The sequence below is a fragment of the Fulmarus glacialis genome, unplaced genomic scaffold (assembly GCF_000690835.1).
Source record: "Fulmarus glacialis isolate BGI_N327 unplaced genomic scaffold, ASM69083v1 scaffold30642, whole genome shotgun sequence".
Taxonomy (NCBI): domain Eukaryota; kingdom Metazoa; phylum Chordata; class Aves; order Procellariiformes; family Procellariidae; genus Fulmarus; species Fulmarus glacialis.
Genome location: NW_009197832.1, coordinates 17,002 through 30,152, shown reverse-complemented (window position 1 = coordinate 30,152; position 13,151 = coordinate 17,002). Strand labels below are relative to the sequence as shown.

Sequence of the window (13,151 nt, the reverse complement as noted above, 5' to 3'; positions counted from 1 at the left end):
CCCCCATCCAGCCAGCATCGCCCTGTAAAGCTCCAGCCCACGGGTTTTCCAGTAACCCCAGTGATGTGCCAGCGGGTTTTCCAGTAACCCCAGCAATTCACCAAGCTTTGGCCATGGAGCACGGGTGCTGCATTTTGGGGCTTTCAGCATTATTCTTCCAGCTCCCCAAATAATTTCGAAGCTCTCGGGGCTCCACAACCTCCTGGAGGGATAAAAAAGCGACTCCTGCCCGCAGCGGTGCCGTTGGTGGTTACAGCAGCTCCGGACGCAGACTGCACCCTGCGCGTTCACCGCTCCGGTGAGCGGCACCCACCGGCTGCAGCGACAGAGGGCAAACGCCGAGGGCCACCTGAAACGCGTAGTAGACCCAAAAATCGTGGCTGACGCTTTTATTCCTTGCAGAGAGAAGAAGCAGAAGCCCATCGGAGGAGCCGGACCCCAAGAGCTCCTTTAAGCCAAGCTTGCAGTGTGACCAGCACATATATACATACATATATATGGACCCACGTCCATACGTCTGTGGCTCCTCAGAGCCTCGGCTGTGGTACAGCCGGAGAGGAGTGACGGGGAAGCCAACGCTGATGGCAGGTTAAGCTTGAGGCAATGCCTGCCACCACCAGAGCTGCCCAAGAGGGCACGTGCTGCTGTCGTTGCCCAGGCGGGTATTAAATTAATTTTTATTGTTTCGTTACCTTCTCCAGGCAGATCCATACGCCCAGTCATCAGGGCACCCAGTGGCACGGCCAGCTCACGCACATGACTTGCCCTGCACCCTGGGCGAGCTGGGCGTTGGAGGGAGCCCTGCGAGATCTCACGACTCTCCTCATTTTGGGAAATCGCAGGACCAGCCCAGCTCTGCCCCGGCAAGACTGGTGTGATCCTGAACCTTTTGCAGCAGTAGGAGGAGGTGGGACTCTCTTGGCTGGATATTTAGTGTACAATCTCCCTTGGCACGTGCCAAGCTGGAGTCAGCTTCCCACCTCCACTGGTGCTAGAGGAGGAGGAGGAGGAGGACTTCCAGCAGGCCTTCAGCACGCCCTGCTCAGCAGGCGAAGATAACAGCAGCCTGGTGAAGCAGCGCGGTATCCTCTGGAGCTTTCCAGTTGCTGGGCACCGTGATCTCCCCCTGGATCTGCATCGCCTTCCCAGAAAGCAGCGGGCAAACGATGCCCTATTCCTGATGCACTGGGGTGGGGAGGCTGCCATCAATCAACGCTGCCGCGTCTAACGCCAGGCAGCTGATGGAAACGCTTCTCTGCTGCGTGCGCCTCTCCGGGAGAGCAAACGCCCCGGGGTTGCTTCGATCCAAGGGAGGACTCTCACCCAGACTCGGCTCCTCAGGATCCACCTTGAGAGCGTCAAACTAGCCAAGATGTGACTCGACACTCTGTCGAGAACAGGCCCAGACCCTCGCCTCCAGCACTGGGAAGGAGGGAGGCAGAAGCAGCCCAGCTCTCTGTCGTGACGCTGCCTTTTCCAGAGACACTCAGAAAAACAAGCGTTGCTATTTGAACTCCCTGGCTTGCTTCCTGTCTAAACAGCGGGTTTGATTACCAATAACTGTCAGTCTAACTGCACAAAAGTTGGGTGGTGGTTTTTTTTTTTCCCCTACTGTTTATTTTTGATAAATCTATTGTGGACATGAACGCAAGGCACTTTCTGAGGTGACGTTGCTTATTGAATGCTGGGTTCCAGGCTGAGCCCGAATCCACTACATGATGTGCAGAAAGGACAGGGGTTTATTCTTCCCAGCAGCTGTGATGAGCCCGGGTTTCTTGCGCATTTGCTCGAGGGACGACATGGTTCTGGTGTACGTGTGCTGGCAACAGAAAACAAAAAAGGACAATTAACGTGAGCTCAGTTTTCAGAGCAGAATTCTCACCTGTAAAAGCTTTTTTCCTGAAAAAAAACCCAAACACTTCCCAACCTTCCCAAGTGGTGCTGGAAAAAGCTGCCCAAATAAGCCCCATCACACCAGCATTGCTCTACTGGTGGCAGATCCCAGCAGGCTCAAAGGAGGGCACAAGAAGCCCTGGGAAATTCTCCTCCCGAGCACTGAAGAGCTGGTTTTGAGATGTTTTCCTTACAAATGCTTACTATAGAGTTGTGCAGCCCTGTTACTCTCATAAATACACAATCTTTTTGATCCTGCTAAGCTCAGGGCCTCGGTGGTATCTTATGGTGAGCCCTTGCCAGGAAGGAAGTAGAAGTGAGAAGTGCTGAGATTGGTTTTTAGCAAAAGACCAGCACGGGATGGGGCCTTTACATCAGCCAGAGACAGAGAACACTTCAAAGAGCTTAGTTGTGCTGCAGAACCAAACCAGCATCTTTCAAAAGGCTACGGCCAAAACAGCATCCGTTCCAGAAGAGTCCTACACCCCACCCAGCAGCGAGGCGCAGAATCACTCCCGACACGCATCGGCAGGGGTACGTGGAACTGGGCCCAGCTGAGGTTACCTTTTGATCAGTCTTCATTTTCGCCTTGTAGAACGAAACTGAAGCTGGGCAGGCTGGCAGCATTCTCTCCTGCATCCGCTCAAACCTCTCCTGCTCATCTTCCTCCTGCCAGCAGAAAGACAGACCCCACTCCATGTGAAAAACACACGTCTGGAGATACAGAGGTCAACTGATCCCATTTGCCGCATTGAACGCTGATTCAACAACCTCTCCGAAGCCTCAGAAGTGAGAGGTCCCCCCTTCCCACGCCTTAGGTGAGCAGAATTGGGCAGGACTTTGGGCAAAATCCATCTGCAAGTGCAAAGCCCCAAGGGGAGTTCCCTCAGCTGTCTTCTCATGGCCATGCTCTGCCCATAACTCCCCACAGGATGGTCTCCCTTCCACCGCAAAATAATGTCACAGCTTGAAGGAAGTCTGAGCTTCAGCATAGTCTCCCCTGAGCCCAGCTAGCTGACGTCCATGCCCACGCTTCTCCAGAGAATCGTCTGGAAGGTGTGAGCGCACTGAAGAGGAACATGGGTTGAATAGAAGTGTGATTTTCTAAGATACCAGCTTGTGTATAATGTTTTCATGCCAGATTTGAGGATAGCTCTAGCAGGTTCTTAGGTCACTCTCTGTGGCAGTTCGTGAGTAGCCTGGAGAAGGTTAGAGGTCTTTTCCAACCTTAATGATTCTCTGATTCTAAGATGACAGTGAAATTCTGGTATGATAAAAGGCAGGTGGCCAAGCCAAAAGTAAAAGATGCACACGCTGGAGAAATGGGTTAGAACAGTAAATGAAGAGCCAGTCTGGAAAAGGGAAAATGGTTCCAAGTAGGAAACAAACCTCCAGAGAAAAACAAGGTGGTTCCCTCCCAGACCCAGTATGGGCCTTAGCACAGCCAGTGACACTGACTGGGAAGCTGCAGTGAATTGCCCAGTAAAAGGAACAAGAGAAGAAACCAGCACTGAGCAACACTACCAGGGTCACTATTTATCCGCCGCCTGAAGATTTCTGCCTGTAACATCACCAACTTGACACAGCTGCAAAGCATTGCTAAAAGGCACGCTTCATTCATCTTTGGGGTTATAATCGATGTGATGACAAGAAATCCAGGGCTGGAAACCATTAAGGGAGTTTCTATGAATACATTGAGTAACTTGGGTTAGTAAAAGTGACTAGTGATGGATTTCCTCTTTTCCCCAAAGAGTGACATCCTGGACCCATGCAGTCAGTCAGGGTTTTCCTGTTGATCTCATTAGGTGCTTTATTCAAAGGGGTTTGGGTTGGGTTGTTTTCTTGTTCTTTCCCATACAGGTCTGCACCTGTAGCTGAAATCTTCCACAGTCTAGTAGATCACAACATTCTGTTTAAAAGTAAACTCACTACATTTTTTTTTCCCTCACATCATGTTTGTTATTCACACCCTCAAGGGAACTAATTCAGTAGGATGGGAAGAACCTGTCTCTGATCAGCTTTAAAACCCTTCACATGCCTTTCCAAAAGGGAATAAAGAAAATGCTTCACTGAGATTTACAGTCAAAATAATCACACACCTAGAGACAAAAGAGTTCCTTTTCTGTTTTCCTTCTAAAGAGCTAAAGCCATCCTGTCCTGCACTACACATAGGCTAGAAATGGGGCTGTGCATTTAGGAAATGCAGCTCACACCCTGCTTATTCTCTTTCCCAAACACCTGTGGGTGCCTCCCGCTCCTGATGGGGATGGGCTCCTGGGAGAGATGGACAATGGACCTGTCCCCACAAGTTGTTCTCTGCAGTCTGCAGAGGTTAAGCAGCAATAATGGAGATGTGTTACACCTACAAAGTGCTGATTCCCTCTTGCAGCCAGGGTGGGATGTCCCTCCTTGCCATGCATCACTTCTTCATGTCAGACAGGGTGGAAGCACTGCCACCACGTTGCTATCAAACAGCATGAAGGTTTTGAGTCTGACATTTAACAATGAGGGACAAAACCTGGCATGATTTCAGAAGAGAATAACGCAAAGAAGTTGTCTGGTAAATGAGAAGCTTAAAGAGAAATGTGCTTTGTCAGGAATGACGAAAGACCCTGGCTACCCCAAAGTGGTGGTTTCTAAACAGAGGGCTGGTTGAGTACCAGTTGCCACAACACGAAACACAATAGTTTAGCTGTAAACATTACAGATCATACAGACTGGAAACAAGCCTCCCAACTACCCCTCGCACCTCTAGGCAGTTCGCCTGATTAATGATAGTCAGCAGATGACTGGGTACTTCAATCACTCTGTCCTATTTTAGCCTCTTAATGGTAAAGCTGATGTGAAAACAAGATGTATCTCCAGATAGTTGCTCTCTGCATCACAGCAGATAGCATTTCAACGCCAGCCACTCTGCTTAGAGAACGGGGCAGAGTTGCCATGCCCTCCTCCTCCCACGGGCTTAGTTATGCCCTCATTACTATGCCACGTGTGGCTATCAAGGAGAATAAGCAGAGCTGCCAGGACAACTCACCAGGCACATGACTCTGTTTATAGGAATCATTCCAGGTCTGATGTTGCCACCGGGCTTCAGAGCTTCCTGCACATCCTTGGGGATAAGGAAGGACTCGCTGTACCAGATCTCAAACTCTGCAAAGCAAAGCGGGGGGGCAATACACAGGGCTGTAATGACCAAAGAGACAAGGGTGGGTTGCTTCTGGCTCCCTGCCCGTGGGTCAGTCGGGACCTCAGTGCTCTTAAACTCTCAGAAAGGACCTCAGAACTCCAAGCTCTTGAGTTTCAAACTATTAGAAGAGTTGGTTAAAAGGGACAGGGCACCGTCAGCTGGCATCGGCTGTGCTGAGGCAGGCTGCTGCCTGTCCTTGCTGCTTGCGAGGTGGCTGGGACGTGGTGGCTGGCCCCGGGGACAGTCCCCTGGGCTTGTGGAGCCCGAGAGGTGGCTGGCCGCGAGATGGCACTGCTCCCGCGTCCCGGAGACCCGGAGCCAGCCAGCTTGGAGCTAGCCAGGAGCTAGCCATTTTGAGTGGTCAGCACATTCGGGGGTCAGATTTCAATTCCCAACGCTAAAGAAGTACAGCCGCTTTCCATCCCGTAATAGCCAGTGATAACACTCAGCAGGTGCTGCCACGCAGCAGTAATTTTTTTTTCCCTATTAATACTGGGCATTTCCCAGACACCTGCTGCACAGTGGCTGTGTCTGCTCCATTCCTCTGGCACATTTCCCCGTGGAGTGGGAGAGCCCACAGCCCCCGAGGAAGGCTCTGCTGCCCAGGAGGGACCCGAGGAACAGAGCTGCTTTCTGCCGTGGGAGTTGTGAAGGATAAACACGGTTAAACGCAGAGCCCTGCTCTTGCTAGACACTGTGGACATGATGCAACACCACTGACTTTTTACCCTGGTTTTAGCTCTGAGATGACCTCTTCGCTCTGGGATGACAGAGATATTGAATGAGTCCATGCCTGTATGTTTAAACAAACAGCAAACATCTGGAGCACCCAAAAAATGCCAAACCCGGATTCAACACAAACCAGCGGCAAAGTTTCTGCACATTTATGATTTGGCCCTGTCTATCTCCTGGAACAAGCCACACATTTCTTTCAGTGTGGGATGCACTGATGGATACAAGTTGTGCTCTGGCAAGTTTGTAGAAAATAAAGTGTTGCCATGTGCGCAGCATCCAAATGTTTGGGACGCTGGCATTCGTACACCTACTGTCTTCCATCATACGGGACAAATCCAGGGATACAGCAGGACTGCGCTCCCGTTATCACAGACTCAAACTGAGCGGCCTGCAGTGGAGCACACCACGAATTTGCACGGATCACCCTGAGCAGAGGTGTGACTCATCACCACGAGGGTGGTGCTCGTGAAGAACACGCTAAAATGGCCAAGCTCTGCTTCCTGCCGAGGCGCCCGTGCTGCAACTCTGGAACCTGAATAATCTCACAGGGGTAACAGAGGAGACATCTGTAGTCCAGAGCCAAAGCCCTGGCCCAGTGCAGTTCCTTAGCCACCACCTCTATTAAATGAAATCAAGGGTGAGAACCAGGGCCATCAGTGGGAGCACTATTGTCAACTTCATTGTGAAAGGCTTTTACCCACAGCATTGCATCTAGTGGCATGACCAAGGAGCAGTATGTCATTATCTGTGAGAGAGAATCTGCAGCAATTCAGTGTTATGTCAAAAAAACCCCACCCAATCAGCAATAAAAAACAAGTCTGGAAGGCAACAAGAAAAATGACAACAGAGGATGATGGACTTGGCTTGTGCTTCAGTACTGAGCTGCTACCAAGCTTCCCAGCTAAACTGAAGGCTGTTCAGAAACTGCCCTGGTGAGCCAGTACCTGAGATGAGTTTGTTCCGGCACTGGTCCACCAGATGCTGGCAGTACTGGATTTCCGCCTTCAGGTCCTGCAGTTCAGCGTAACCAGACCTGTACTCTTCCTTCAGGTCTTTCAGCTTCATGATGAGTAAAAACTCCTTCTCATCAATTATCATCTGTCCTTTCTCATCAACATACTCTCCTGGAGGGTAAGGAAAGGAAATGAAGGTTTCTCATGAGGGTGAAGAGGGACGAAGAACAGTCATTATACTTTGAACCACACGGTAGTTACCCAGTTATACTGAGGTTAACCACACAATTGACATTTCCTTAGACATGCTTTCTGCAAATACAGTGTTGGAATGGTGTGGGGCAGAAATCACTGCTGAACTCCTGAACCCGCTCAGACATCATTCCTCCCTGAACTGGGACATGTGCAGATGAAGAGAGGGGACTGGGCTCCGCAGAAAGACACCCACATGACAGCCTGCTGGAGGGTATCACTTCGGGCTATTATGGCTGCTACTGAAAAACTCCCTGGGCAGCCATGGTAAGGGGTTTTGAGACAAAGGGCTGGTCAGCCTTTGGGGACAGTTAAGCCAGTGCTACTTCCCTGTGATAAACATCTCTTGTTCTTTGTTTCCCTTAAATCGGTTTATTCCTGTGGTTTCCAGCATCCACAATAAACCACCAGTTGGCAGATGTCGTCATAAAGAGCAAAGGCCCAAAAGAAACAGTAAGTCCATGAAAAGACAGACCCTCACTTCGATATGGATTCAAGCTGATTTGCTCATCATTTAGCCAAAAGAGCTTTGCATCTTGCAGGAACAGACCCTATGGGAAAAGGCATGGTCATACAAAGTCTCTCTATAGGAAGAGAAATGGAAACCAGTAGAGCAGCATTCACGCTGGGTCTGACTCTCTGGCCCTCATTCGCTAGTCAGGGCCTGCTTGCTGGTGACCGTTCTCTTTCTCTCTCATTCCCTCTTATTTCATGCTAATTGCCTGGCAATAGTTAAGGCTGTAGTTTCACAGAACTGAGTTGTTTTGCTGTCCTCCCTGCATGCAAGGAACACCACTGCTACTTCCTCGCCATCACACACAGAGCACTCTAGACCACTCTGCTATTAAAGCCATTTGTTTCAGATTTCTCTCCTTGCCCAGAGGCATTTCTTCTCCACTCCTCTGCAGAACGTAACAGCACCGACTCTTGGGAGCCCTGCTGCAGGGAGCACGAAACCTGACACACTTCCTAGTCTCATCCAGGCATATTCCACCTAACAAACATCTTGCCGCAGCAAAGTAGGAAGGCACTTACTGCATTTTTTCCTCTAGTACCTTGCAGTTTGGGATTTTGACTTTCATAAAGCAGACCCTGACCTAGATTAAATCAAGCCATAGGAGATGCAGTACATGTCCACCACAGTAAGGGCAAGCCTGCTACCTGTGACTTCTGCACTGTACTGACCTGCATTTGTCCACCGTACGCTGCCTAATCCATCAAAGCACGGGGTAAGGAATCAGTCTGACTGCAGCTCACCTCACTAGCCTAAAGCCTGAGTAGCACGACTCAATGAGGCTGAAGTGTGGAGGGCTCAGGTGGAGGAATCAGGTGGCAAACCACAAGGCCAGCTGCAGAGCTAGGGCATAAAGCCCAGCCTGCCCCACTGCCCTGGCAAGCAGCAGTGGTGGTCTAGTGGTCTCACCACCAGAACTGCTTTGAAACCAGCGGCTCCCCTCTTCTGTCAGATTCTTGCTGGCCAGTCTCCACACAGCGACTTACCCTGCTGCCACCGCTCCTGCTTCTGAGCCTCCAGAGCCTTTTTGATGCCCTCCATCTCACGCTTGAAGAAGTTGATCCTCTGTGCTACTGTACTGCTTCTCTTCTTCCTGGCAAGGAGGATGCTTTTGTTCTCTTTAAAGATCCGGTTGATCTCACTTCCGCACTCCTCCTTAAATTGCTCAAATGCCACTGGCTTGGATGGAGGGGAGCTGCAACAGAATTCAAAGAAAACACGCACACAGACATGGGGAGGTCAGATCGTTCTGCCCTGCAGCATGACACAGTTCATGGGAGTGGCCACAGCTGAGGTTTGTGGACGGTATTTCAATGGGCTCTTTGAGGATCTCGCTGTTCTAGCTGCACCCTGGTACCATCTCCGTGCCAACCTTCATATCCCCCTCCCCATACTCCCAGAAGAAAGAGTTATTTACACAGAAACCACATTCCTCAGGAGATGCCTCAGAATTGAGTCTTCCCTGGAAAGTGGACCTATAATGGTCTGAATTTTCAGAAAAATAATGAATACTGTTCCTCTCTATTGTTAAACAGAAACGCCTTTGTTCTTTCCTCGCTGGATTCCCAGCACAGACCAGTCACCTCTGCCAACCAAACCTCATAGCTGTGTGTGTTGGCCAGCTCTACAATGCTGCCGCCCATGGCTTTTAAGTCTTGCCCATTTAGAGAGGCTGAATTCAAAGTGGCATGTGTCAATCCTGACTTTTCTATGAAATGGCTTTGATGCAAACGTGCCCCCATGAACACCAGCTCTTACTTCAACACAAACCACATTGGACAAAAGGAGAGTCCCTCAGGAGAATGTCACACTCCCACGGATGCTGCTCTGTGCTGTGTAAGGTTGTTCTTGGTGAGCGGGCTGGATCTGGTAGCAGAAGGTAGCTAGAAGTCTCCACATTCCTCAGTCCAAAGCAAATTCCAAAGCAAAACTCTGACTAACTACTGCCTTCCCCCGATTGACCTCTTAAGGGCATTTTCAAACTCCTCAAAGGCTGCATGAGATTGCTTTCCGTGCCAAACTGCTGGCAAAGTGCTGTAAACAACGGCCACTGGGCACACTGCCACAGCTTTGACAGCCAGCCACCGAGCTACTAAGCGCTCTGGGATGTGCCTTATGCAGCTGCAGCAGCAGCCTTCCCTGCCAGCCACAGGACTTTTAGAAGAATACTAAAATGCTTGCAGAGGACATGGAGGAACATGATAACATGTTAAGGCGCTTCAGGAGTAAATTCTCCTGGGACAGCTTCACTGCGATGCTCTCCCTGGGCAGCAGGAACAAGGAAGGACTGGTCATCTACAACACAGGCAATGGAGGTGTTCAGAAGACTTCAGAGCTGCGGCGCTTGCAGCTTGAGAGTTCTCAGCAAGAAAAGATGGCTGGTGATGGGAAAAGTGGTGTCCAGACTGGTTTGTGTGGGGTCCTGGCTGAACTCCTGTGAGTTGAACAGCTTCATGCTGTTGAGAGCATCCTCCTGGAAAGAGCCCTCAGTCTTGGTAGCCTAAGCATTTTTTACCCCATCAACTCCATCCAAAAGGAAATGGAATTCAGTGCTGCCCTCCCATGCTAAATTCTTGTCATGGTACAAGCAGATGACTGGCACATTGCAGCATTTTTGGCCATTCTCCACTCTTCTGTCTTGATATGGCACGTCCTGCCATGATCTTGTGCAGCTATTGACCGATTTTCATGACTGTGTGGGGTTTTGTGGCTGGACATGAGGTCTCCGCATTTTTACTACTAACCAAAGGGTGAGGAATGCTGCAATTTCCAGACACTTCACACTTAATAGAGCAACTGATCAGGACAGAGCTCAAAGCAGATGGAGAAGATGACCGCCACCAACACACTTTGGTACATAGCGTGTTCGTACAACCACTGCTGTCCACAATGTATTTCTACATCCAAGCAATGAAGATCTGTGAATCTCGCCTCTGTACTTTGAAGCAGGTAGTTGTACTAGGGGCACATAATGCAATCACTCCGGTGTGGCAAAGGGGATGTACTCCCCAACAGGGAAAGCTTACCTAGGCCGCTGGGAATCCTCCACGGGAGCTGGCTTTGAAAGCTCTGCATCAATATGTGCTGTATCCTGGTTCCTTGCTCCCTCTTTCACATCCAGATCCTTGGTGGAAATTATTACCTGACTTTTTGATGGTAAAATACCACCCAGATCTCTCCCAGAAAGAGAGGTCCCGATTCCTTCCTTCCTGACAGGGGGAAAAAGATGAACCAGAGTAATTTCTTCATAATAGGAAACTGGAACAAAAACATGCTGCAGGTGGTAGCTTTGCTGATTCAAAAACTAGCAGTCTGATGTTGCAGTGATATATCTACTGACAAGGAATAAGATCGGCCTTGTTCTCACAAATCCTTACTTCCTAGAGTAGAGGGACTGCCTGGTGTAGCAAATACTGTAGAACATAGCCCAGGCTGGACTAGCTCTCTTGAGAAGGATCACAAGGACAACAGTCCCACCCCGTCTGGATTGAGGCACACCTGCAGACAGGATAGCCCTCTTTACCTTCAGAGGAATGTACAAAATGAATCCCCTAGGATTTGATCTAACACCACATCTAAATCAAGCCCAGCTCTCTGATCTTCTCCCTCAGCTCACCTCCAGAAGCAACACCAGCCTTGTCTGCAGGGGATAGTGTGACTTTAAAGAGATATAGAAAAGTGCTTGCCAAATCTCCTTCTGTCTCCCTAAAAAAAGAACTGCACAGAGGAGTCCCCTGTATCATGTGGATAGTAAAGCCTTGGTGGTTCCCCTGCTCTCTAACACAAGGATTTGGGGAGGAACGACGGAGATGCTCTGAGCCACAGAAGTAGTTGTAGAAACTGCCAATGCAGGGACCTCACTTCTATAAATTGAAGGGTCTTTCTCTGCTCAGTACTGATTGCTGGTTCCCCCTTCCCTCTCAAAATCTCTTCTCCTTATCTGCTCCTCTGTCCACAGGCTCTTCCTCCCTTTCCACTTAGCAGATCTCCTTCTGCCTAACACTTTAAAGAAAAACTGCAGGTTTAACATGTCTTCTGACGCCATCACAGGACTGTTCCCCTGCCTGCGTTTCAACTCTCCACCTCTCTCGTCACAGGCTAACCCTGTCTGCGCTGACTACAAGCTCTTCAGCTCAAAGCCTGTCCAGCCTCTGTGCCCACAACTCACACCCTGCGCCGTGCTCCAAGGTCTTGGTTCGTTCGTAACAGATGCACAGACGAACCGTTCGCAATTAATCTTCCCCACGATAGAGGTCTACCCTACCACAGGCTGTGCCTGCTGGCCACACGCATTCCCCTAACATCCTCCTGATGGTGTGGCTGGTGGCCATAAGGACACCACAAACCCTTCCAGCACTATGCTGGAATGTCATCCTTGAGGAAACACAAAACTTCTGCACACCCGTTAAGCCAGCTCCGTCTCTGCCTTCCTCTGTGGGCTGCCCATCATACCTCGACCAGATCCGGTCACTGCGATGATACATTATCATTACCACTCACTTGGGCTGCTCATGGCTTTTCCTGGATTTCTTCTTCCCACCACGTCCGGATGAAAAAGGAGCAATTCTAGTCCCAAAATCCCGTCCATCCTCTTCCCGCACCAAATGGCCATCCACATCAACCACACCTGCCTGGAAACAGGAAGAAATAAAACACGGACCAGGAAGCATTACGTCTGTAGCTGTCTAGACCACAAAAGCTATACAGCCCTTGCCCAGCAGCTATTCCATCCTGTTGTACAATCTAATCCAGAAATCTGTATTCACTACCAAGTATTTCAGAGAAACACATCTATAAGAATGAAGTGTAAACTAAAATAGGGCCAAAATTACCCTCAAATTCATGTGCTGAATGTTTCAGCCACTTAGGGGGAGAATAATTTGGGTCATAGAAATAAAAGCACCCTCAGAAGTCTTCATTTAGTGAGGATACTTATGAGAATTGTTTCCTATACTATTTCTCATATTGCTTCAACTATAAAACAGAGGGGCCATTAGGCGCTAAAATCTACCTAAATCAGGTTTCAGTTTTGTTTTCCACTTCTTTAAATAAAAACTTGAATAAGCCTGTTAAAGACCATGTGCTTCTCTGTTATACATATACTTTGCATTTTCCGTTGTGCCTTTCTTCCAAAAAATTCAAAGCATCTTCAGTTAAGCCACAGGACAAGTATATGACTCTGCGTAACAGATAATGATTATTTTATTCGCTGTACTGGGTAAAACCAAGGAAATAACCACTTCAGAAAGAAAATATTTCACAGATGGAAATAAGTAATGAAAAATAGATTATAAACTGTAAGTTAGAGTCCACATCTGAATTTATGGCTTGCAAACATTTACTTCGCTCCAGAAATTATAAGGATTAAAAGGGGGACCTCAGCAGAGACAGGTGATCTGACCCTGCCTTCTACAACTGATTCACAGGCAGGTCACCTTCTAGTTAATATTTTCTTCATTCCCATCTAATAAACTATTCTGTTCAGATAATGGGCCTAATCCTCTGCTGATATGAATGCTATTTTGTTAACTGGTGCACCTCTGCTCTGTGCAAGTTTTTTGACACACTCATCCCATTACATTTCTGAGCTTCAGATTTCAATGGGGAAAAGTTGAGA

General features: G+C 49.0%; 1 protein-coding gene across 1 annotated transcript in view; it reads right to left on the bottom strand.

Annotated features, from left to right (window-relative positions):
- Nucleotides 1-1,711: 1,711 nt before the first annotated feature.
- KIF9 (kinesin family member 9) overlaps nucleotides 1,712-13,151 on the bottom strand; it is a gene marked incomplete at its 5' end in the record, with an annotated part of 24,607 nt that continues 13,167 nt past the window's right edge. The window contains 7 exons of the mRNA XM_009572696.1: nucleotides 1,712-1,819; nucleotides 2,458-2,562; nucleotides 4,928-5,043; nucleotides 6,760-6,939; nucleotides 8,521-8,729; nucleotides 10,561-10,743; nucleotides 12,035-12,165. Coding sequence (XP_009570991.1) covers nucleotides 1,712-1,819; nucleotides 2,458-2,562; nucleotides 4,928-5,043; nucleotides 6,760-6,939; nucleotides 8,521-8,729; nucleotides 10,561-10,743; nucleotides 12,035-12,165 — 1,032 coding nt within the window. The remainder of the gene's footprint in view (nucleotides 1,820-2,457; nucleotides 2,563-4,927; nucleotides 5,044-6,759; nucleotides 6,940-8,520; nucleotides 8,730-10,560; nucleotides 10,744-12,034; nucleotides 12,166-13,151) is intronic.